At 43.1% G+C, this 26,694-nt stretch overlaps 1 protein-coding gene across 2 annotated transcripts; it reads right to left on the bottom strand.

Moving 5' to 3' along the window:
- Positions 1-4,124: 4,124 nt before the first annotated feature.
- Positions 4,125-25,718, bottom strand: LOC110529324 (cholesterol 24-hydroxylase). Of its 2 annotated transcripts, XM_036984680.1 has the most exons (15): positions 25,386-25,705; positions 25,058-25,135; positions 24,855-24,936; positions 24,569-24,642; positions 24,261-24,347; positions 24,020-24,158; positions 23,628-23,741; positions 22,907-23,069; positions 13,675-13,740; positions 13,478-13,550; positions 10,593-10,677; positions 9,871-9,981; positions 5,596-5,684; positions 4,893-4,959; positions 4,125-4,716 (listed from the first exon to the last, which is right to left on the bottom strand). In XM_036984680.1, the coding sequence occupies exons 1-15, from the start codon at positions 25,532-25,534 to the stop codon at positions 4,561-4,563; spliced, it is 1,533 nt and encodes a 510-aa protein (XP_036840575.1). In that variant the 5' UTR covers positions 25,535-25,705; the 3' UTR covers positions 4,125-4,560. The 2 variants fall into 2 exon arrangements, with proteins under 2 accessions (XP_036840575.1, XP_036840576.1); XM_036984681.1 differs by lacking the exon at positions 5,596-5,684 and having other exon boundaries at positions 25,386-25,718.
- Positions 25,719-26,694: the final 976 nt, after the last annotated feature.

Here is a 26,694-nt window from a genome sequence, read left to right as displayed (position 1 = left end):
TTATACATGTGTATTTGACACAAAATTCGAAAGAATTTCGAAAAACGTTCCAGAAAGCACTTTAAGGGTGTGATAAGTTTTCAAAGTTTTTGCTATTTTTGACTTCCTATGAAATCATATTGCAAATGGACAAAACATATGCCTTATGCTCAAGTAAAAAAAAAACATTATAATAATAATGATAATAAAATTGGACAAAAGTATATTCATACAGTTCTTACACATGTGTAATTGACAAAAAAATCTAAAGAATTTCGAAAAACGGTCCAGAAAGCACTTTTTTAATAAGTTTTGAAAAAAATGTAAGTTTATCAAAATTTTACTTTTTAATGTTGACTTGTGTTACATTTGCAATATGAAAAACCACAGTGGAGCGCACTCGCCATCTGTTGGATGTTTAAAGTGTTACACTTGGCATTTGCCATATGGCATTTGCAATCAACTTTGAATGAAACGACGCCGAATTGAGTGGTATTGGACACCGTGTATATGGTTTGTCCAGTGCCAATGACTTCCCATTCATTTTTCTACGTTTCAGGGGGGTGTTCCCTTACAACTTTTAGGGTCTTCCTCTGACACCGCCTGGTGTAGAGGTCCTGGATGGCAGGCAGCATAGCCCCAGTGATGTACTGGGCCGTACGCACTACCCTCTGTAGTGCCTTGCAGTCGGAGGCCGAGCAATTGCCGTACCAGGCAGTGATGCTCTCGATGTTGCAGCTGTAGAACCTTTTGAGGATGTCAGCACCCATGCCAAATCTTTTTAGATTCCTGAGGCGGAAAAGGCTTTGTCGTGCCCTCTTCACAACTGTCTTGGTGTGTTTGGAACATTTTAGTTTGTTGTTAATGTGGACACCAAGGAACTTGAAGCGCTCAACCTGCTCCATTACAGCACCGTCGATGAGAATGGGGGCGTGCTCTGTTCTCCTTTTCCTGTAGTCCACAATCATCTCCTTAGTCTTGGTTACGTTGAGGGATAGGCTGTTATTCTGGCACCACCCGGCCAGGTCTCTGACCTCCTCCTTATAGGCTGTCTCGTCGTTGTCGGTGATCAGGCCTACCACTGTTGTGTCGTCTGCAAACTTAATGGTTTTTGCAGTCGTGCCTGCAATGCAGTTGTGTTGCTACCTACCCTCACCACCTGGGGGCTGACCGTCAGGAAGTCCAGCATCCAGTTGCAGAGGGAGGTATATAGTCCCAGGTTCCTTAGCAGTCGTGGGTGAACAGGGAGTACAGGAGGGGACTGAGCACGCACCCCTGGGGAGCTCCAGTGTTGAGGATCAGTAGGGCAGATGTGTTGCTACCTACCCTCACCACCTGGGGGAAGCCGTCAGGAAGTCCAGGATTGAGTTGCAGAGGAAGGAATTTAGTCCCAGGTTCCTTAGCTGAGTGATGAGCTTTGAGGGTACTATGGTGTTGAACGCTGAGCTGTAGTCAATGAATAGCATTCTCACATAAGTGTTCCTTTTGTCCAGGTGGGAAAGGGCAGTGTGGAGTGCAATAGAGATTGCATCATCTGTGGATCTGTTTAGGCGGTATGCAAATTGGAATGGGTCTAGGGTTGATGTGAGCCATAACTAACCTTTCAAAGCACTTCATGGCTACAGACATGAGTGCTACGGGTCTGTAGTCATTTTAGCAGGTTGCCTTTGTGTTCTTGGGCACAGGGACTATGGTGGTCTGCTTGAAACATGTTGGTATTACAGACTCAATCAGGGACATGTTGAAAATGTCGGTGAACACACCTGCCAGTTGGTCAGCCCGGAGCACACGTCCTGGTAATCCATCTGGCCCCGCAGCCTTGTGTATGTTGACCTGTTTAAAGGTCTTACTTACGTCGGCTACGGAGAGCGTGATCACACAGTCGTCCGGAACAGCTGATGCTCTCATGCATGCCTCAGTGTTGCTTGCCTCGAAGCGAGCATAGAGGTGATTTAGCTCGTCTGGTAGGCTCGTGTCACTGGGCAGCTCGGGGCTGTGCTTCCCTTTGTGGTCTGTAATACTTTGCAAGCCCTGTCACATACGACGAGCGTCGGAGCCGGTGTAGTATGATTCAATCTTAGCCCTGTATTGACGCTTTGTCTGGTTGATGGTTCGTCGCAGGGCGTAGCAGGATTTCTTGTAAGCTTCTGAGTCCCGCACCTTGAAATCGGCAGCTCTACCCTTTAGCTCAGTGCGAATGTTGCCTGTGATCCAGGGCTTCTGGTTGGAGTATGTACATATAATCACTGTGGGGACGACGCCCTCGATCCACTTATTGATGAAGCCAGTGACTTATGTGGTGTACTCCTCAGTGCCATCGGAAGAATCCCGGAACATGTTCCAGTCTGTGATAGCAAAACAGTCCTGTAGTTTAGTATCTGCTAAACATGTCACATTCTTAAAATAAAGTGGTTATCCTAACTGACCTAAAACAGGGAATATTTACTGGGTTTAAATGTCAGAAATTGTGAAAAACTGAGTTTAAATGTAGTTGGCTAAGGTGTATGTCAACTTCTGACTTCAACTGTATATGTACATATTCTTATTCATCCCTTTACATTTGTGTGTATAAGATAGTTGTTGTGAATGTGTTAGGTTACTTGGTAGATTTTACTGCATAGTCGGAACTAGAAGCACAAGCATTTCGCTACACTCTACTAACCATGTGTATATGATCAATAACATTGTATTTTATTTGATGAGGCTAGCATAGCACCTTCTCTGTTGAAATTTGAGACGGTCTATACATGTACATGAGGCTAGTAGCATAGCATCTCACTCTCTACCGAATACTGGTGGTGACGTCAATACCTCACATCGGATATTTAAATGTATTAAAATAACGAGATGTATCCACCAATCCAAAGAAAGGAATAGGGGGGAGCTTCACAGCCCACCATTCCGCCCTGTGGACAACGAATCCCATTGTTAGAGCGGAGATGCAGGCATCTCATCACTATATCCAGTATCTGTGCTACTAGTCTACTTGTCCACTTTTAAAGCTGCAATATGTCACTTTTTGGGCGACTCGACCAAATTCACATAGAAATGTGGGTTATAGATCTGTCATTCTCATTGTCTAAAATGGCTCATCTAGAGGTATTTTGTATTTGTGTTTATTATGGATCCCCATTAGCTGCTGCCAAAGCAGCAGCTACTCTTCCTGGGGTCCAGCAAAATTAAGGCAATTTATACAATTTTTAAACATTACAATACATTCACAGATTTTACAACACACTGTGTGGCCTCAGGTCCCTACTCCACCACTACCACCTATCTACAGTACTAAATCCATGTGTGTTTTACTGCTTTCGTCGGTTACTTGATGTGGAATAGAGTTCCATGTAGGCAAGACACGACTGTGTGCCTCCCATAGTCTGTTCTGGACTTGGGGAATGTGATGAGACCTTGTGGCATGTCTTGTGTGGTATGCATGGGTGTCCGAGCTGTGTTCCAGTAGTTTAGACAGACAGCTCAGTCTATTCAACATTTCAAAACCCCTCAAAACCCTTCCACTTTCAGCCAAGAGAGACTGACATGCATATTATTATTATTAGCTCTCTGTGTACATCCAAGGGCCAGCCGAGCTGCTCTGTTCATAGCCAATTGTAATTTTGTTGTCTTTTGTCTTTTTTTGTGGCACCTGACCACACGACTGAACGGGTAGTCAAGGTGTGACAAAACTAGGGCCTGTAGGACCTTCCTTGTCGATAGTGCTGTTAAGGCAGAGCATCACTTTATTATAGACAGACTTCTCCCCATCTTAGCAACTAGTCCATCAATATGTTTTTACCAAGACAGTTTACAATCTAGTGTTACTCCAAGCAGTTTAGTCATCTCAACGTGCTCAATTTCCACATAATTTAGTACAAGATTTAGTTCAGGTTTAGTGAGTGTTTTGTTCCAAATACAATGCTTTTCGTTTTAGAAATATTTAGGGCTAACTTATTCCTTGCCACCCACTCTGAAACAAACTGCAGCTCTTTGTTGAGTGTTGCAGTCATTTCAGTCGAAATTGAAAAAAGCAAGGTCTTCTGGGTGTAAACAAGAGACAAAACATGAGAATGAGTGTTCTTGGTTTGTCTGCAGGTTCACAGCGACACCTTGTGGATAAAAGTATTCTAATCTTCTGGAGCTCAGTGATGTTTGGTCAATTATTTTATTAAAATATAGTAAATTCACTCCAACAGAGGCACGGTGGTAATGTTGGTTAGGAAGTTCATCAAAGAAGTTAATATATACTTTATAAATCTCTTTATATTATGTGATAAATGGTATACTGCATAGTAACTACATGATAAGGGTAAATTAACAACATGGAACCGGCACAAATACAAACACTCCTATGTCAAGTCTGTCCTAGTAACTCTTCATCACATAGAACCATCATATTTAAGATATTATTTCATCATTGATAAAAAGAATAAACAATTGTTCAAAATCCATTTTCATTAAAAATAGCTAGATATTTGAATAAGGTGCTTCATTGAAAGAAAAGGGTAATTTGCTCCACTAGGAAGTATAAGAAATAAGACAAGTATGTTATAGAGAAGTGCTAGTCATGTTCAGGTCCCAGTCAGGTCAGGCTGCGGGTGTCTGTCCTCTGTGTCTGATGTTACACACCACTCCACTCTTTGGTCTCAAAGACCCAGTGTCCAGGATGTCAAAGGACTGGCCAGGCAGCAGGCTGAAGTCAAACCTCTGGAGCAGCTTGGCCATCACTACCTTGGCCTCCATCTGTGAACAACAGATCTCTTTACAGGATGACAAATCTGGTGTGCTCAACTATAAAACAAAGTATATAATGGAGGCAGAAGTCCAGGAGTAATCTAACTAGGATGGATAATAGGATCAGCAGAGAACAATCCCAAATAAAGTTGTTTCAATGTATTTCATACGGACAGTGTGTTCACCTGTGCGAAGCTCTGTCCCAGACATGAGCGTGGTCCCAGGGCGAAGGGGTAGTAGCAGTAATAGGGTCTTCAGGACAGAAACAAACACAACATGTCGGTTAGCTCTTAAAGAGTGACTGAACGCACAGATTTTTCTGTTGCTCATTAAGAGAAATTAGGTGGGTGTGTCCTCAAAATAGTCTGAATTAATCTAAGATAACTCAAGAAAGCTGTTATTAATTAGGGCATTTTTGTCAACAAGGTTTTAGTCCGGCAATTTTACATATAGCTAAGTTGTTTGGTGCAGTATAAAATGCATAACTTGTTGTCTCATGTAAACAAAGTCTGATCCCCTGCGCTGCAGGCCAGGTCTGTCTCACTGTCTGTGTGTTGTGCCGTACCATCGGATAGAGCACAATCACCGCAGCTGTTTCTCCCGTGTTAGTGGGCGAAATCAAAACCCAACCACCATGTAAGTAATGATGAACTGTTGTACACAAAACTCACAAAACTCCTTTTTGGATGATACAGACTTTATTAGCAAAATTAACCTACTTGCACTTTTTAGTCAATTTTGGCACAGGAAGAAATGTTTCTGGCTAATATCAATGTAGCATATGCCGTTTTCAACGAGATAAATTGATTCTCGAGTTCAGTTCTGCTTTAATCAATTCAAATGTTGTAAAGAAACAAAAAAACAATGAAAACCTATCGTGTGACTTACTTGGCAGCGTCTGGATGGAACCTCTCTGGGTCAAACTTCAGCGGGTCCTCAAAGAACTTATCCAACCTTCCACAGATATACGAATTGAACTGTAGACAGACAAGATAGAGGAAAACAAAAGATTTAAGACAGTTTAGGAAATGAGTGCAGAGGTGTTGACTACACTGTTAAAATGAAGGGAATTGTAACACGTAAACTAGTGTTAACTGAGCTGCCACCAACTTGAAGGAGACAAAACACATCATCCTGATTTGTTTTGAAACATGACACGGTGTGTTGTAACACCACTAAATCAAATATTGTGCAACACCTTGCCAGGGACTGGGAGCACTAACAGAACAGGTTGAACACACTACTTTGGTGTTTCGAGTTCTGTCTAGTGCAGAATCAGATCCCTTTATCTGGTGTCTTAATGTTTAACATTGTGTTATGTATTTGATCATTTACTATGATACTGCATACCATTTTGGCAGGCATTGTCAAGCACAGTGTTCAAACCACCAGCAGTAACTGGAGGTTGAACTGCAAGAACCGAGGACTCTGCAGTTGCCTCTTCCACTGAAACTCGTGAATGTGGGAATGGGCGCTGTCCTCATTGAACGTCAAAATGCCTGACAGTTTTGATATCCGTTCATCATGATCCATTACACAACAAACTGCTTAATACCCATATAGAAACACAGTCTTCCTTCTTCAAACATGTACACAACATTGTGAAAGAATCATAGTCTAAAAATGTTGAATTACCCACAATCCTCTAAAAACAGAGTCACGCTTCAATATAAATGAAAGGTGATTAAAACCAAAGACTTCCAATGGGTTCAATCAATATATTGTCTCTCACTTTGGTTATCCTCATAAAAGATGCTTAAATTTTGAGTAACATATTAAATCAAATCAAATTTGTCACATGCGCCGAATACTACAGGTGTAGTCCTTACCGTGAAATGCTTACTTACAAGCCCTTAATAACCAACAATGCAGTTTTAAGAAAGTGCTATTTACTAAATAAACTTAAGTAAAATTAATCAAATCAATCTAACATTAACACAATAAATAATACATAACAATAACGAGGGAGGCTATATGCAGGGGGTAAGGTAAGGCTACTGAGTCAATGTGGAGGCTATATGCAGGGGGTAAGGTAGGGCTACTGAGTCAATGTGCGGGGGTACAGGTTAGTTAAGGTCATTTCTAAGTGACAATGCACAGATAGTAAACAGCAAGGAGCAGCGTAAAAACAAGGGGGGGGGGGGGGGGGGGGGGGTCAATGTAAATAGTCCAGGTGGATTAGTTGTTCATTAAATTGGATTTACGCTTCTTTGGTAAAATGAAATTAACAAATCATAGAAATAACTTGCATACATTTTTGGGGTATTTTTCCTCTATTGAGACATTTCTGAAATGACAGAGGGGATACAGACAGGTGGGAGAAACAGATTGAAGGGTTGGGCAAGGGGTGACCTGTCTAAACCAGGTGTGTTACCTTTAGACCACAGGCTCTGCACAACTTGCTTTCATTTTTATTAAATATATATTTAAGTTGGTAGTTTTTTAGATTCAATTTCAATTCAGCCCAGAATCATTTTTACAGTGTGGCCGAGTGGGTAAAATATCAACTAAATGTATCATGTATTTTTTATTTATTATTAACTTTTTACCCCTTTTTCTCCCCAATTGGTAGTTACAGTCTTGTCCCATCGCTGCAACAACTGTACGGACTCGGGAGAGGCTTAGGTCGAGACCCATCAGTCCTCCGAAACATGACCCTGCCAAGCCGCACTGCTTCTTGACACACTGCTTGCTTAACCCGGAAGCCAACCACACCAATGTGTCGGAGGAAACACCATACAACTGGCGACCGTGTCATGCGTGCATGCGCCCGGCCAGCCACAGTAGTCGCTAGAGCGCAATGGGACAAGAACATTCCGGCCGGCCAAACCCTCCCCTGACGATGCTGGACCAATTATGCGCTGCCTCATGGGTCTCCCGGTCATGGCCGGCAGCGACACAGCCCGGGATCAAACCCGGGTCTGTAGTGACGCCTCAAGCACTTGAAAAAACACTTTGGAGTTCCTACAATTCTGTTTTAAAACACATTCTGTGTATTTTTATTTTATATTGATTTCACCTTTATTTAACCAGGTAGGCAAGTTGAGAACAAGTTCTCATTTATAATTGCGACCTGGCCAAGATAAAGCAAAGCAGTTCCACACATACAACACAGAGTTACACATGGAATAAAACAAACATACCGTCAATAAAACAGTAGAAAAATAAGAGGTGAGATAAGGGAGGTAAAGGCAAAAAAAGGCCATGGTGGCGAAGTAAATACAATATAGCAAGTAAAACACTGGAATGGTAGATTTGCAGTGGAAGAATGTGCAAAGTAGAGATAGAAATAATGGGGTGCAATGGAGCAAAATAAATAAATAAATAAAATACAGTAGGGAAAGAGGTAGTTGTTTGGGCTAAATTATAGATGGGCTATGTACAGGTGCAGTAATCTGTGAGCTGCTCTGACAGCTGGTGCTTAAAGCTAGTGAGGGAGATAAGTGTTTCCAGTTTCAGAGAATTTTGTAGTTCGTTCCAGTCGTTGCAGCAGAGAACTGGAAGGAGAGGCAGCCAAAGGAACAATTGGTTTTGGGGGTGACCAAAGAGATATACCTGCTGGAGCGTGTGCTACTGGTGGGTACTGCTATGGTGACCAGCGAGCTGAGATAAGGGGGGACTTTACCTAGCAGGGTCTTGTAGATGACCTGGAGCCATTGGGTTTGGCGACGAGTATGAAGCCAACGAGAGCGTACAGGTCGCAGTGGTGGGTAGTATATGGGGCTTTGGTATTAAAACATTTACATTGGTGACATTCAAAACACACCTACCTACCTGTCATAATTTTATTACACAATCATGGTGTTTTGAGAAATGTTATGTTTACATACTTTACTACATTGAGGTATGAGCCATACTGGCTTAGACAAGGATACTTCATTCCTTTACTACATTGAGGTATGAGCCATACTGGCTTAGACAAGGATACTTCATTACTTTACTACATTGAGGTATGAGCCACACTGGCTTAGACAAGGATACTTCATTCCTTTACCACATTGAGGTATGAGCCACACTGGCTTAGACAAGGATACTTCATTCCTTTACCACATTGAGGTATGAGCCACACTGGCTTAGACAAGGATACTTCATTACTTTACCACATTGAGGTATGAGCCATACTGGCTTAGACAAGGATACTTCATTCCTTTACCACATTGATGTATGAGCCACACTGGCTTAGACAATGATACTTCATTCCTTTACCACATTGATGTATGAGCCACACTGGCTTAGACAAGGATACTCCATTCCTTTACCACATTGATGTATGAGCCACACTGGCTTAGATAAGGATACTTCATTACTTTACCACATTGATGTATGAGCCACACTGGCTTAGACAAGGATACTTCATTCCTTTACCACATTGATGTATGAGCCACACTGGCTTAGACAAGGATACTTCATTCCTTTACCACATTGAGGTATGAGCCACACTGGCTTAGACAAGGATACTCCATTCCTTTACCACATTGATGTATGAGCCACACTGGCTTAGACAAGGATACTTCATTACTTTACCACATTGATGTATGAGCCACACTGGCTTAGACAAGGATACTTCATTCCTTTACCACATTGATGTATGAGCCACACTGGCTTAGACAAGGATACTTCATTCCTTTACCACATTGATGTATGAGCCACACTGGCTTAGACAAGGATACTTCATTACTTTACTACATTGATGTATGAGCCACACTGGCTTAGACAAGGATGCTTCATTCCTTTACCACATTGATGTATGAGCCACACTGGCTTAGACAAGGATACTTCATTAATTTACCACATTGAGGTATGAGCCATACTGGCTTAGACAAGGATACTTCATTCCTTTACCACATTGAGGTATGAGCCACACTGGCTTAGACAAGGATACTTCATTCCTTTACCACATTGATGTATGAGCCACACTGGTTTAGACAAGGATACTTCATTCCTTTACCACATTGAGGTATGAGCCACACTGGCTTAGACAAGGATACTTAATTCCTTTACCACATTGAGGTATGAGCCACACTGGCTTAGACAAGGATACTTCATTACTTTACCACATTGAGGTACCACAGCGTATCACATGTTGACACCACAACTAAACTTAGAGATATTATCATACAACAGTCGTCACTCCTCCACATTGTTTTTGAGGTGACTACTCACGACGCATGTGACTCCTGCAGGGATGGGGATGCCGTTGATGACGATGTCGTTGGGGATGAAACGAGAAGTGCCTGGTGCTGTAGGGTACAACCTTAGAGTCTCCTTCAAAACCTGACGGGGGGGGGGAGATGATATGAATCAAACACAACATGCTGATTAATTGACGATGTGAAGAGTTACGTGACCCGAGACTTGAACACTTGCGTTAGCTCCCTGAGGTACATCCCACTGGGCACAGACATCAATTCAACGTCTAGTTTTTGATTTATATTTGATTTAGTTGTCAACATTAATTAAACGTGAAATCAACAAAACATTTCACCATGTCATTGGATTTAGGTTAGAAGTTGGGTGCAAAAAGACGAAATGGCCTTCAGTCTTTTTGCAAATCCAATCGGTTTTCCACATTGATTCAACGTTATCGCATAGATGTTTTTTAGTTGAAATGACGTGGAAACAATGTCGACTGAACCAGTTGTTGCCCAGTGGGATGTAATAGGCTTTAGCTCAGCCGGCTAAAACAGTCTTGTAGCATTCAGACGAACCGGGTTTACATCCAGTTGGTCACACAGTTAACTGCAGTTAATATAGTACAAGTATAGTTGAGATGGCACCGACAGAAATGGCCGCTCTGCTTCTAGCTTTTTTTAGTATGAAATCGTGCTAGTAATTAGTAATGTCAAGACAACACAAAATTTACATGGGACAGGTAGATCATTTACCTGAGACAGGTAGGTCATTTTCCCCAGGTCGTCGAAGTTGATTTCCTGTTTCATCCCGAGGACGTCATCCACTTCCTGCCTCACCCTAGAGAGGTCAGAGACACTCACAAACTCAACCAACCTGTTTTTATTACAGAAATTATCAATAACCAATATATAAATTATGAAAACAAGTCCTACTGTCACGCCCTGATCTGTTTCACCTGTCCTTGTGATTGTCTCCACCCCCTCCAGGTGTTGCTTATTTTCCCCAGTGTATTTATCCCTGTGTTTCGTGTTTCTCTGTGCCAGTTCATCTTGTATGTTTCCAAGTCAACCAGCGGTTTTCCCTTTCTCCTGCTTTTTGCATTTTCCTTTTTCTAGTCCTCCCGGTTTTGACCCTTGCCTGTTTCTGGACTTTGTACCCGCCTGCCTGACCATTCTGCCTGCCTTGACCACAAGCCTGTCTGCCACTCTGTACCTCCAGGACTCTGATCTGGTTTTGGCCTTTTTGCCTTTCCACGACCATTCTCTTGCCTACCCCTTTGGATTAATAAACATTTTAAGACTCCAATCATCTGCCTCCTGTGTCTGCATTTGGGTCTTGCCTTGTGCCTTGATGGTACGAACTGGCCATGACAGACCCAGCAGACATGGACCAGCTCTGCCAAGCCACCATTGGGAGACATTAGGAGTTGCTCCAGGTCCTTTTGGAAGGGCTCAGTTCCTTGACGGAAAGCCATGACCATGGGTTAAAGGCTATTATGGAGCAAATCAGGGTGTTAGCTCAGACTGTCTGGCACCTTTGAAAAACCCCAATCACCCAGTAATTTTTTTCCCTATCTGTGGTGAGATTGTACAGCCTCTCCCGACTCCCCGTGAACCCCGCTTAACTCCTCCAGAGCGATATTCGGGGAAACCCAGCAGGTACCAGGATTTCTTTCTCAGTGCTCGCTTATTTTTTAGCTACAGCCATCTTCGTTTTCTTCAGAACGATCGAAAATAGCGCACATAATTACGCTAATGTCGGGAAGGGCGCTCCCCCGGACTACGGCAGTTTGGGAACAACAATCTGCCATTTGCGGTCATTTGGAGGAATTCATGGCAGAGATGAGAAGTTTGAGTGCCTGACCATTTGCCTTTGCCTTCGGGACATGCTAAACCGGTTTGTGTTCGACTACCTGGACGACGTCCTGTTTTATACCCGATCTGCCCAAGAACATGTACTCCATGTCAGACAGGTCCTTCAGCGCCTCCTGGAGAACCAATTGTTCGTGAAAGCCGAGAAGTGTGAGTTCAAATCAGTGGTGAAAGCAGTGGTGGATTGGTCTCAACCAACGTCCAGAGTGCAGTTGCAACGGTTTCTTGGGTTTGCAAACTTCTACCTCCGTTTCACTTGGGATTACAGCACCCTGGCGGCCCCCCTGTCGGCACTCACCTCCCCCAAGGTACCGTTCAAATGGTCTCCAGCTGTCGACAAAGCCTTTGTGGACCTGAAGCATCAGTTCACAACAGCACCCATCCTCATCCACCCAGACCCCTCGTGTCAATTTGTGGTGGAAGTGGATGCTTCGGATATTGGAGTGGGGGCCATCCTGTCCCAGCGATCTGCCCAGGACCAGAAGCTTCATCCCTGTGCCATCCTGCTGAGAGGAACTATGATGTTGACAACCGAGAACTCCTGGCGGTGAAGATGACATTGGAGGAGTGGAGGCACTGGCTGGAAGGAGCAGAACAGCCATTCCTGGTTTGGACCGACCATAACTTGAAATATCTCCGTTCAGCAAAGAGCCTCAACTCAAGGCAGGCCAGGTGGGTCCTCCTGTTTATCAGATTCAACTTTACCATTTCCTACCGTCCTGGGTCTAAAAATGTGAAGCCTGATGCTCTCTCCTGCCTATACAGTTCCTCTGCCACACCCTCGACTTCCAAAACCATTCTCCCTACCTCATGCCTTGCTGCCACTGTGGATTGGGGTATTGAGAACCTGGTTCGCGAGGCGCAACGCTCCCAACCTGGACCTGAAGGGGGCCCCGGATAACTGGCTGTTTGTCCCTAATCCCAGGTCCTGGAATGGGCTCATTCCTCCAGGCTGACCTGTCTTCCAGGACCCCGTCGTACACTAGTCTTCCTTCGACAATGTTCCTGGTGGCCGACAATGGTCCCTGACGTCTCTGCCTTTGTCAACGCATGCACTGTGTGTGCTCAAAACAAGACTCCACGGCAAGCTTCTTCTGGCCTCCTGCAGCCACTACCGGTTCCTCATCATCCCTGGTCTCATATCTCTGGACATTGTCACTAGGCTCCCTCCGTCTGATGGCAACACTGTCATTCTAACGGTAGTTGACGGTAGTTGACCGGTTCTCCAAGGCCGCCCATTCTTCTCCCCAAACTTGTTTCACCTGTCCTTGTGATTGTCTCCACCCCCTCCAGGTGTCGCTTATTTTCCCCAGTGTATTTATCCCTGTGTTACCTGTCTATCTGTGCCAGTTCGTCTTGTATGTTTCCAAGTCAGCCAGCGTTTTTCCTATTCTCCTTTTTCTTGTCCTCCCGGTTTTGACCCTTGCTTGTTTTTGGACTTTGTACCCGCCTGCCTGACCATTCTGCCTGCCTTGACCACGAGCCTGTCTGCCACTCTGTACCTCCTGGACTCTGATCTGGTTTTGACCTTTTTGCCTGTCCATAACCATTCTCTTGCCTACCCCTTTGGATGAATTAACATTGTAAGACTGCAACCATCTGCCTCCTGTGTCTGCATGTTGGTCACGCCTTGTGCCTTGATAGTACGAACTAGCACAGAGAGACAGGAAACACAGGGATAAATACACTGGGGAAAATAAGCGACACCTGGAGGGGGTGGAGACAATCACAAGGACAGGTGAAATAGATCAGGGCGTGACACCTACTTTGTCAGTATCTCTGGCAGCCTTCCCAGTTCCATGACGGCAAAAGCTAGTTGATTGGCTGTTGTCTCTTGCCCTGTCAAGATTGAAACAACAAAAGCACTGTCACTTTTGTTTCTTCAAACTTCAATTGTGTGGGAAAGCCTATATTACTAAAATGGAATAAAAGAAAGAATAGCGCTTGATTCAGGGAGACGTACCCGCAATGAAGAACGTCACAAAGTTGTCCAGCATAAGCTCCTCATCATCGTTTGCTATGTTTTCCTCTGAAATTATGGAAATATATCAGTTTACAGCATTGAGACAATAGTGCTACTCAGGGCCCGATTAAGAACTCATAGGCCCCGTGCCAAACAGACTTTTAAGTTAGTGTTTCCTTGTATGTGCTTGTAATACATTTTTTACCCAAATCAATTGTGTTTAAAATATTGATACTCTGCGGCTAAATTATGCTCTCTGGAGTATTTTAAACATTGAAAGCAGCGTCCTGTGGTTGGATCAAAAAATAACCTTTACATTTAATTTAATTTAATTTGCCTTATGTATGGGCTTAGGCTTGCAGCTTATTTCATTTTTTTTGTATTAATCAGTTATCCAATTAAGGCAGGGCCCCCCAGTTACCCCCCCCCCCACCCTACCACCTCTCATCTGACAATTAGCAGAGCGGCAGCAGGCTGCAGCAGGCTGTCTATACTCATTGAGAGCTCAGAGCGGCAGCAGGCTGTCTATACTCATTGAGAGCTCAGAGCGGCAGCAGGCTGTCTATACTCATTGAGGGCTCAGAGCGGCAGCAGGCTGTCTATACTCATTGAGGGCTCAGAGCGGCAGCAGGCTGTCTATACTCATTGAGGGCTCAGAGCGGCAGCAGGCTGTCTATACTCATTGAGAGCTCAGAGCGGCAGCAGGCTGTCTATACTCATTGAGGGCTCAGAGCGGCAGCAGGCTGTCTATACTCATTGAGGGCTCAGAGCGGCAGCAGGCTGTCTATACTCATTGAGGGCTCAGAGCGGCAGCAGGATGTCTATACTCATTGAGAGCTCAGAGCGGCAGCAGGATGTCTATACTCATTGAGTGCTCAGAGCGGCAGCAGGATGTCTATACTCATTGAGAGCTCAGAGCGGCAGCAGGATGTCTATACTCATTGAGTGCTCAGAGCGGCAGCAGGCTACCTATACTCATTGAGTGCTCAGAACGGCTGCAGGCAGCAGCAGGCTGTCTATACTCATTGAGGGCTCAGAGCGGCAGCAGGCTACCTATACTCATTGAGAGCTCAGAACGGCTGCAGGCAGCAGCAGGCTGTCTATACTCATTGAGGGCTCAGAGCGGCAGCAGGCTGTCTATACTCATTGAGAGCTCAGAGCGGCTGCAGGCAGCAGCAGGCTGTCTATACTCATTGAGAGCTCCTGAATCCTCATGTGGTTGGCGGTTTCAGTGAAAAAAAATCTAAAATCTCTATATATATATAAAATCTATCAAAACTATATACAGTACCAGTCAAAAGTTTGGACACAACTACTCATTCAAGGGTTTTTCTTTATTTTTACTATTTTCAATATTGTAGAATAATAGTGAAGACATCAAAAGTATGAAATAACACATATAGAATCATGTAGTAACCAAAAAAGTGTTAAACAAATCAAAATACATTTAATATTTTAGATTCTTCAAAATAGCTGCCCTTTGCCTTTATGAAGCTTTGCACACTCTTGGCATTGTGCAAAGTGTGCCTTGAATTCTAAATAAACCACAGACAGTGTCATCAGCAAAGCACCACCACACCTCCTCCTCCATGCTTCACGGTGGAAACCACACATGCGAAGATTATCCATTTTCTTAATCAGCATTTCACAAACTAACGGTAGTTGGAACCAAAAAATCTCAAATTTGGACTCATCAGACCAAAGGACAGATTTCCACCGGTCCACTGACCTTCATGTCTTAAAGTAATGATGAACTGTCATTTATCTATGCTTATTTGAGCTGTTCTTGCCATAATATGGACTTGGTCTTTTACCAAACATGGCTATCTTCTGTATACCACCCCTACCTTGTCACGACACAAATTAACAAAGCACACCTGTTAATAGAAATGCATTTCAGGTGACTAATGTCACGACATGGCCCTTTGGGGTGTATATCGTGGCTCCCCCTGCTCTCACACCACAAGTTTTATGACTTTACAACAGGTCATAAATTGATAATATACAGTATTCCCATTTCATGATAGTCCAGACAACAACTGTTTCCCAATGTTCTTTGTGGGCATCTATCCTTTTCCACAATCTTCTGGTGTTACGTAGCACCATGACACTAGTTAATGAAGCTGGTTGAGAGAATGCCAAGATCTTGCAAAGCTGTCATCAAGGCAAAGGGTGGTGACACTTGTTTGGTTATCACATGATTCCATATGTGCTATTATGTAGTTCTGATGTCTTCACTATTATTCTACAATGTAGAAAATTGTAAAAAGAAAAGAAAGCAAAAACAGATTTTTTGAACATTTTGTAAATGTATTAAAAATAAAACAGAAATAGCTTATTTACATAAGTATTCAGACCCTTTGCTATTAGACTCAGAATTGAGCTCAGATGTATCCTGTTACCATTGATCATCCTTGAGATGTTTCTATAACTTCATTGGAGTTCGCTTGTGTTAAATTCAATTGATTGGACATAATTTGGAAAGGCACACAACTGTCTATATAAAGGTCCCACAGTTGACAGTGCATGTCAGAGTAAAAAACAAGCCATGAGGTCGAAGGAATTGCCCATAGATCTGGGGAAGGGTTCCAAAACATTTCAGCAGCATTGAAGGTCCCCAAAAAACACAGTGGCCTCCATCATTATTAAATGGAAGAAGTTTAGAACCACCAAGATTGTTTTTAGAGCTGGCCGCCCGGCCAAACTGATCAATCGCTGGAAAAGGGCCTTGGTCAGGGAGGTGACTCTGAATTTCGCTCTTGAGTTCATCTAGCTTGCAAACAAAACTACTCCAGCTACAATACCTCTTTTGCCAATTGGCCTGGACCCTTTGTTGACACGGAGCCCAGCCGATAAATCACGACTGGTCTGCCGACGTAATCCCGTACATTGTGCCTTCAACCGGCCTCTGCCGGACGTCGTTGAAGACGCTTCTGCTACCGGTCTGCATCCTGACTGGTTGCATCACTGCCTGGTACGGAAATTGCTCGGCCTCTGACTGCAAGGCACTACAGAGGGTAGTGCGTACGGCCCAGTACATCACTGGGGCTAAGCTGCCTGCCACCCAGGACCTCTACACCAGGTGATGTCAGAGGAATGCCCTGAAAATTGTCAAAGACCCCAGCCACCCCAGTCATAGACTGTTCTCTCTACTACTGCATGGCAAGCGGTACTGGAGTGCCAAGTCTAGGACAAAAAGGCTTCATCCAAATCAATTTATTGGTCATTTCATTCCACTGTACAAAGCAAGCATGAGATCTTGCAGTTACTGACTTGACTGGTCCGGGAAACAGTTGGAGAATTTTCATTTCCTTTAAACAGTTTCAACAGTTTTTACCCCCAAGCCATAAGACACCTGAACAGGTAATCAAATGGCTACCCGGACTATTTCCCCAACCCCTCTTTTTACGCTGCTGCTACTCTCTGTTGATCATATATGTATAGTCACTAACTATACATTCATGTACATACTACCTCAATTGAGCCAACAAACCAGTGCTCCCGCACACTGGCTAACCGGGCTATCTGCATTGTGTGCCACCCACCTCCCGCCAACCCCTCTTTTACGCCACTGCTCCTCTCTGTTCATCATATACAGTGAGGGAAAAAAGTATTTGATCCCCTGCTGATTTTGTGCGTTTGCCCACTTTAAAAAAAAATCCATAAAAACGCCTGTCAAAAATGTTATTACTTGATTTGCATTTTAATTAGGGAAATAAGTATTTGACCCTTCTGCAAAACATAACTTAGTACTTGGTGGCAAAACCCTTGTGGCAATCACAGAGGTCAGACGTTTCTTGTAGTTTTCCACCAGGTTTGCACACATCTCGGAAGGGATTTTGTCCCACTCCTCTTTGCAGATCTTCTCCAAGTCATTAAGGTTTTGAGGCTGACGTTTGGCAACTCGAACCTTCAGCTCCCTTCACAGATTTTCTATGGGATTAAGGTCTGGAGACTGGCTAGGCCACTCCAGGACCTTAACACCTCTTGATATTCCCAAAACCGCATGCGGGAGCGTAATCATCGCCTGACAATAATTAGCATAACGCAACGGACATAAATGTCCCTAGAAAATATTCCTATTCATGAAAATCACAAATTAAATATATTGAGACACAGTTTAGCCTTTTGTTAATCACCCTGTCATCTCAGATTTTCAAAATATGCCTTACAGCCAAAGCTAGACAAGCATTTGTGTAAGTTTATCGATAGCCTAGCATCGCATTATGCCTTGCTAGCAGCAGGCAACCTTGTCACGAAATCAGAAAAACAATCAAATTAAATCGTTTACCTTTGATGAACTTCAGATGTTTTCACTCACGAGACTCCCAGGTAGATAGCCAAAGTTCATTTTTTCCCAAAATATTATTTTTGTAGGCGAAACAGCTCCATTTGTTTTTCACGTTTGGCTGAGAAATCGCCCGGGAATTGCGGTCACCACAACGCCGAAAAATATTCCAAATTAGCTCCGTAATATCGACAGAAACATGGCAAACGTTGTTTAGAATCCATTCTCAAGGTGTTTTTCTAATATCTATTCGATAATATATCCGTCGGGACAATTCGTTTTTCAATAGGACCGATTGGAGTAATGGCTACCTCTGTATTTTACGCAAGAATCTCTCTCGGAGCCACCATGTGACCACTTACTCAATGTGGCCGCCTAAGGCTATTCTTCAACAGAAATGCGTAAAACTACGTCACAATGCTGTAGACACCTTGGGGAATACGTAGAAAGCATAAGCTCGTTGATGGTACATTCACAGCCAAATATGTTTCCACCTCCATGTTTGACGGTGGGGATGGTGTTCTTGGGGTCATAGACAGCATTCCTCCTCCTCCAAACACGGCGAGTTGAGTTGATGCCAAAGAGCTCCATTTTGGTCTCATCTGACCACAACACTTTCACCCAGTTGTCCTCTGAATCATTCAGATGTTAATTGGCAAACTTCAGATGGGCATGTATGTGCTTTCTTGAGCAGGGGGACCTTGCGGGCGCTGCAGGATTTCAGTCCTTCACGGCGTAGTGTGTTACCAATTGTTTTCTTGGTGACTATGGTCCCAGCTGCCTTGAGATCATTGACAAGATCCTCCCGTGTAGTTCTGGGCTGATTCCTCACCGTTCTCATGATCATTGCAACTCCACAAGGTGAGATCTTGCATGGAGCCCCAGGCCGAGGGAGATTGACAGTTCTTTTGTGTTTCTTCCATTTGCGAACAATCGCACCAACTGTTGTCACCTTCTCACCAAGCTGCTTGGTGATGGTCTTGTAGCCCATTCCAGCTTTGTGTAGGTCTACAATCTTGTCCCTGACATCCTTGGAGTGCTCTTTTGTACATTTTGGCCATGGTGGAGAGTTGGAATCTGATAGATTCACTCTACAAAAAATCCAGAAAAACACATGTCAAAAATTTTATAAATGTATTTGCATTTTAATGAGGGAAATAAGTATTTGACCCACTTTCAATCAGAAAGATTTCTGTGGACAGGTGTCTTTTATACAGGTAACAAACAGATTAGGAGCACTCCCTTTAGGAGTTGCAATATACTGCAGAGAGAACTTTGACAGAACTTTGCAGGCGATCATACGTTCCAGGTATATTTCCAAAAAGTTTGAGCTTCTAATTTTAAAAATGTATTTCTCCAGAAATAAGTCTCTCACTGTTGACGCCTGTTATAGACTCCCCTCAGCTCCCAGCTGTGCCCTGGACACCATATGTGGATTGATTACCCCCCATTTATCTTCAGAGTTCGTTCTGCTAGGTGACCTAAATTGGGATATGCTTAACACCCCAAACGTCCTACAATCTAAGCTAGATGCCCTCAATCTCACACAAATGATCAAGGAATCCACCAGGTACAAACCTAAATCTGTAAACATGGACACCCTCATAGATATTATCCTGACCAACTTCCCCTCCAAATACACCTCTGCTGTTTTCAATCAGGATCTCAGCGATCACTGCCTCATTGCCTGCATCCATTATGGGTCCGTGGTCAAACGACCACCCCTCATCACTGTCAAACGCTCCCTAAAACACTTCTGTTTCACACTTTCTAATCGACCTGGCCCAGGTATCCTGGAAGGATATTGACCTCATCCCATTAGTAGAGGGTGCCTGGTTGTTCTTTAAAAGTAGTTTTCTCACCATCTTAAATAAGCATGCCCCTTTCAAAATGTTTTGAATTAAGAACAGCCCTTGGTTCACTCCAGACCTGACTGCCCTCGACCAGCACAAAAACATCCTGTGGCGTACTTCACTAGCATCGAATAGTCCCAGCAATATGCAACTTTTCAGGGAAGTTAGGAACCAATACACACAGTCAGTTGGGAAAGCAAAGGCTAGCTTTTTCAAACAGAAATTTGCATCTTGCATCTAACTCCAAAAAGGGACACTGTAAAGTCCATTGAGAATAAGAGCACCTCCTCCCAGTTGCCCACTTCACTGAGGCTAGGAAACACTGTCACCACCAAAAATCCACGATAATTGAGAATTTCAATAAGCATTTCTTACGGCTGGCCATGCTTCCCTCCTGGCTACCCCAACCCCGGCCAACAGCTCAACACCCCCCGCAGCTACTTGCCCAAGCCTCCCCAGATTCTCCTTCACACAAATCCAGATAGCAGATGTTCTGAAAGAGCTGCAAAACCTGGACCCGTACAAATCAGCTGGGCTAGATAATCTGGACCCTCTCTTTCTAAAATCATCTGCCTCCATTGTTGCAACCCCTATCACTAGTCTGTTTAATCTCTTCTCTGATTCTTTGATCCACCTCTACGCAGACGACACCATTCTGTATACATCTGGCCCTTCTTTGGACACTGTGTTAACAAACCTCCAAACGAGCTTCAATGCCATACAACTCTCCTTCCGTGGCCTTCAACTGCTCTTAAATACAAGCAAAACTAAATGTGTGCTCTTCAACCGATCGCTGCCCGCACCTGCCCTCCTGTCCAATATCACTACTCTGGACGGCTCTGACTTAGAATACTACAAATACCTAGGTGTCTGGCTAGACTGTAAACTCCTTCCAGACTCCAATCCAAAATGAAATCTAGAATCGACTACCTATTTTGCAGCAGTCTCCTTCACTCATGCTGCCAAACATACCCTCGTAAAACTGACTATCCTTCTGATCCTCGACTTCAGCGATGTAATTTACAAAATAGCCTTCAACACTCTACTCAGCAAATTGGATGCAGTCCATCACAGTGTCATCCGTTTTGTCACCAAAGCCCCATGTACCACCCACCACTACGACCTGTATGCTCTCGTCGGCTGGCCCTCGCTACATATTTGTCGCCAGACCCACTGGCTCCAGGTCATCTATAAGTCTTTGCTCCGCCTTATCTCAGCTCACTGGTCACCATAACAACACCCACCCGCAACACTCGCTCCAGCAGGTATATCTCACCGGTCAACCCCAAAGCCAACACCTTCTTCGGACGCCTTTCCTTCCAGTTCTCTGCTGCCAATGACTGAAACGATTTGCAAAAATCACTGAAGTTGGAGACTTCTCTCCCTCACTAACTTTAAGCATCCGCTATCTGAGCAGCTCACCGATCGCTGCAGCTGTACACAGCCCATCTGTAAACAGCCCATCCAACTACTTACCTCATCCCCATATTGTTTTTATTAACTTTTTTTTGCTCTTTCAAGGACCAGTATTTCTACTTGCACGTCATCTGCACATCTATCACTCCAGTGTTAATTTGCTAAATTGTAATTACTTCGCTACCATGGAATATTTATTGCTTTACCGCCTTACTCCGTTTGCACACACTGTATATATATTTTTCTATTGTTATTGATTGTACGTTTGTTTATTCCATGTGTAACTAACTATGTGTTGTTGTTTTTTGTCACACTGCTTTGCTTTATCTTTGCCAGGTCGCAGTTGTAAATAAGAACTTGTTCTCAACTGGCCTACCTGGTTAAATAAAGGTGATATATATATATATATATATATATATATATATATATATATATATATATATATTTTATCTGTGGAGATGGGAGAACCTTCCAGAAGGACAGTCATCTCTGCAGCACTCCACAAATAAGGCCTTTAAGGTAGAGTGGCCAGACAGGAGCCACTCCTCAGTAAAAGGCACATGACAGCTTGGAGTTTTCCAAAAGACACCTAAAGACTCTCAGACCATGAGAAACAAGATTCCCTGGTCTGATGAAACCAAGACTGGACTATTTGGCCTGAATGCCAAGCATCACGTCTGGAGGAAACCTGGCAGCATCCCTATGGTGAAGCATGGTGGTGGCAGCATGTTTTTCTGCGGCAGGGACTGGGAGACTAGTCAGGATCGAGGCAAAGATGAACGGAGCAAAGTACGGAGAGATCCTTGATGAAAACCTGATACAGAGCGCTCAGTACATCAGACTGGGGTGAAAGTTCACCTTCCAAAAGGATAAAGACCATAAGCACACAGCCAAGACAACGCAGGAGTGGCTTCGGGACAAGTCTCTGAATGTCCTTAAGTGGCCCAGCCAGAGTCCAGACTTGAATCCGATCGAACATCTCTGGAGAGACCTGAAAATACCTGTGCACCGACGCTCCCCATCCAACCTAACAGATATTGAGAGGATCTGCTGAGAAGACTGGGTGAAACTCCCCAAATATAGGTGTGCCAAGCTTGTAGCGTCATACCCAAGGTGACTTGATGCTGTAATTGCTGCCAAAGGTGCTTCAACAAAGTTCTGAGTAAAGGGTCTGAATACTTATGTAAATGTGATATTTAATTTTTTTTTAATTAGCAACATTTTCTAAAAACCTGTTTTTGCTTCATCATTATGGGGTATTGTGATGTCATTATGGGGTATTATGTGAAGAATGATGAGGGGGAAAAATTATTTAATCAATTTTAGAATAAGGCTGTAATGTAACAAAATGTGGAAAAAGTCAAGGGGTCTGAATAATATATACTGTATATATTTCCCTTTTTGTTGAAAATATAATTTATTTTTATGCTTCCTCTTGGGCCCCCCATGGCCCTGGGCCCAGGGGCTTAAGCCCCAGTAAGTCCCTGCATTAACCTGGCCCTGGTGCTACTGAACCTCATCAATAACATCACTGTTTTAGCAAGTCACATGCAGAGTGACAGGTAAAAGGTTTCCAATGTTAGCCTGGTCCCAGATATGTTTGTGCCGACTTGAACAGTGGCAGGAGTTGGCAAGACGGCACGAACAGATCTAGGATCAGGCTACTACAACATGCCTTTGCCAGCCGTCTTGAGGATCTGTGTGAGGATGTCTTTTGGAACGTCCTCTCCGTTTTGGACGGCCATTTTCCTCTCGTTGATCCACTGTCTGCCTGTCGAACGCAGCAGTTGACAAGACTTCTTCACCTCGTTGATGAACTTCTTGTTCTTTGGGTAGAGCTACATATGTAGGATCTTAATTTGATTACTCTTTTTTAATTATGTGAATTTTCCTGCACAGCAGGAAATGCAAATGTGTGTATTGAATGTTTAAAGAGGCTTGTAAAGTTTGTAATTTCCACTTAAAAATGTCAGACTTGATATGCCCTGATGTAAAATGTATCAACCCCTACAAAAAATGTCAATTAATTATAATCAACATAATAATTCACATTTTTGTTGCTGCAGGATTATTTTCCTGCTGTAGCAAACAGGATCAAAATAAACTCCTACATCTTTAGAAATATGACATCCGACCATTTATTTAATTCCCATCTAGGGAATGTGACTCTGTAAAACGCATTATGGTGCATTTAGCCACATCTTACAGGCTTCCTACTTGGAAGGATAGAAACAAGAGACTAGAACAAACTGTACATGAGTGTACATTTTTTTAATTGTATTAGTTTCTTATAAAATAAGATTTTATCTAATGAAACTGTAGGATTTCAAATAGATCAATTCAATAAGCCATCGTTCTCGAGAAGCATCACTAACATACTTGGTGTCATTATTTACCTGGAAGGTGAAGTCTCTGACATAGTGGACCATTCCCTTCAGACACATCTCTATAGCGTTGGGGAACGGAGAGTCACTCTCCTTCAGCAGATCCAGCTCCACTCCAAACGCCACCTACAGATGAGATAAAAACAGAGGATTGACAACATCTTACAACATGATAAGGTAAAACTCCTGGTTCTAGTTATGCTAATTATAGCTAGCACATTGGCTTGGTGAGACTAAATTGTGTATTGCTTCGGTAATGCGTGTGTTATCAGTTGTCGTAAGCAAAAAACTGCCTGTTATGACAATTTTACTGTCAGATATACAAACAAATGTAGCTTTATAACAGAAAGAATAAATTGTAGGGGCAGTGTGGGGATCTGAGGGTAACAGGAAGTGACCGTTACCTTAGTGATGACATCCAGTGTCACACAGTTGAACATGTGTTGCATGTTGGCAGCTGTGTTGGTGTCAGCCATGTCCGCCAGTTTATCCATCAGCTTCTCTGCCCTCTCGTTGAACGCACCCATCTGACCCCGCAGGTACCTAACAATACACAGCAATGATGGATGGATGAACAGATGGATGGCTGGATGGATTGATCAGTGGAGTGATCAATGAGTCGATTGATCAATTATAGTGACTTACAGACTGCTGAAGGCAGGGTCCATTATTCTTCGCTGTTTGTACCACTCATCATGATTCTGTGCTGTGACCAGGCCATTTCCAAAAAACCTATGAAGAAGAAGGACAACAGAGTATTTACTCTAAGACTGAATAAACTGACCAGTGACCAAGCTGTCCTGTTTGAATGTCTATATGCTCTGTAGGCTACGCATGCAATAACCAGCATTAGGAGGGTTTGTGTTGAAAGAGTTTGTACCAACCAAAACATTGACACAATAAATAGTAGTAGGAAGTATATTTAGATAACATTAATTATACAGAGGACTCACCTCTGTCCAAACAGGTTGAAGAGACGCTTGTAGAACAGTGGGGCTTTGGGGTACTTCGGTGACATCAGGACTTCCTGTGGAGACAAATAAAAGTGTACGTTTGGTTTGAAGGGGGAATTGGGGTAATGGGTTATTTTACAGCACTTTCATTTCGGAAATTAACATGGTAAAATGTATGATTACACTAATCTTGATTAACCCAGAACTAAAATCTTGCTTAATTTGGTCAGGTGTTTACGTTGTCAGTTCATCAGAGATTATAATTACAGTAATTTCACAGGTTTACCTTGGTGGTATCAGGACAGGTCACACACAACATCACAGCATGCAGACCGTTGATACGGTAGACCGGTCCATAAGTCTCAGCCCTGTCAAAGATGGAATAGATCTTTATTGTCCCAGGAAAAACAACACCTGATAATGTGTATGTGTGTGCGTGCGTGCGTGCGTGCGTGTATGTCTACTGCTGCTCAATAGCATTCAACTCACCATTCCAGGAATTTGTCGTGGACAACTCGATCATTGCTCATCTCCCTCTGAATGGTTGGTAAATGACCAAATATAAAACTGGGGGAGAACAAGAGACGGGTTAATAACTGAAAAATAAGAACGTTATGACATGAGTGATACCTTCACTTAGTGAAAATGAAAAAGACAGGTCAAACAGCGACCCTGACTGCTGTTGAGGTCAACTTTCACCTACTGTAGTTCCTTATCAACAAATCCAATGCGTTATGTCGCCACTCAATATAGTTGAAACTAACATTTAGCTAAAGCATTTTAAAATAAATATTCAAGTTACATCATACTGACTCACCTATCCCTTGGTGGTCCCGGTATGTGATCATATTTCAGATGAATATATTTTATGTAAAGACAAAAACAGAGAAATGCGATGAAAATCAATCCAAGCAGGCAAATAAACAAATAACCGATCCAACCTGCAAAGAAAGAGAAAAGGGCCATATTTCCGAAGACTCGGTAGCTCGCGGTGACCCTGCAAACCAGTTATGTGTTGTCGTTTCTTTTTGGACGGAATTTGGTCACCCGTAGTACTAGTAGTAGAGAGATATGTGAAGCGAGAGGGTTTACTCTGCATAAAATATGTCCACGTTAAGCAGATCGTTAATTATTAATTATTTATGGAGTGGCTGCGGTTCTGCATTTTCTGGAACCCCACTTGTATGGAGCAAGATAGCTGCCAAAAGGTTGAATATACATATCGTTAAGAATGTAAGAAAATCCATATGTAAATTGTTAGGATTGTAAGAAAAGCCATGCGTGAAACATGAAATGTAAACTTTAAAATAGATCTGTAAACGTACAAACCCTATGTTCCGACTATGAATGAACATTTACACGTTCAATTCTTACTTTACAACTCCCTTCACTCGGATATAGATCTTTTAAATACAGTTCATTCAGGAAAGTATTCAGACCCCTTCCCCTTTTCCACATTTGTGAACCGTTTCAGGAAACTAGGCATATGTCACAGGTCACTACTTAACAGGAGAGCCGTTTGAACGTAAATGTAGTGTCTTAGCTCTTATTACTTATTTATATAATACGAAAGACTCTGAATACAAGAAATTGAACTGAAGCTTCACATTTAGTAAAACTAGTTAGTATCAGAATAACATAGAACAACACTGCACATGACCAAGAGTTCTCCATTCTTAAAGGGGACTTCAGTAATTAACAGAACATAACATTCCTTCTCTTATACAATCAGAGTTACTTTTACAAAACCACAACTGAAACATTTCCCAGAATTTGTTGTAGTTATTTTGCATCTTTTAATTTGAACTTGAACAGTTTGTTTTTGTTTGTTTGTTTATAAGTCCAGTCTGTCTGGTGAACGGTGCCTTCGTTCTGGGTTGCACCTAGGATTGTCTGGAGGCTCCTGAACATCCTAAGCGTGTGCTTGTTATAGCTTCTGCTATAGCAGCACCTTTATCAACACGTTCCCTTCTTTCAGCCTGGGGTCTCTTTACTGCCCCACCGTCCTCTACAGTTCCCTGTGTGTCACTCTCAGGATCTCTCTGTGCCTGTTCTCTCTTGATTGTTGTGCTGTTTTCCATGGAATGCATTTAGGGTTTGCACAAAGCGTTCTGCCAGCCCATTGG

This window comes from Oncorhynchus mykiss, chromosome 8 (assembly GCF_013265735.2).
Source record: "Oncorhynchus mykiss isolate Arlee chromosome 8, USDA_OmykA_1.1, whole genome shotgun sequence".
NCBI lineage: Eukaryota > Metazoa > Chordata > Actinopteri > Salmoniformes > Salmonidae > Oncorhynchus > Oncorhynchus mykiss.
This window is presented reverse-complemented; position numbering and strand designations above follow the sequence as displayed.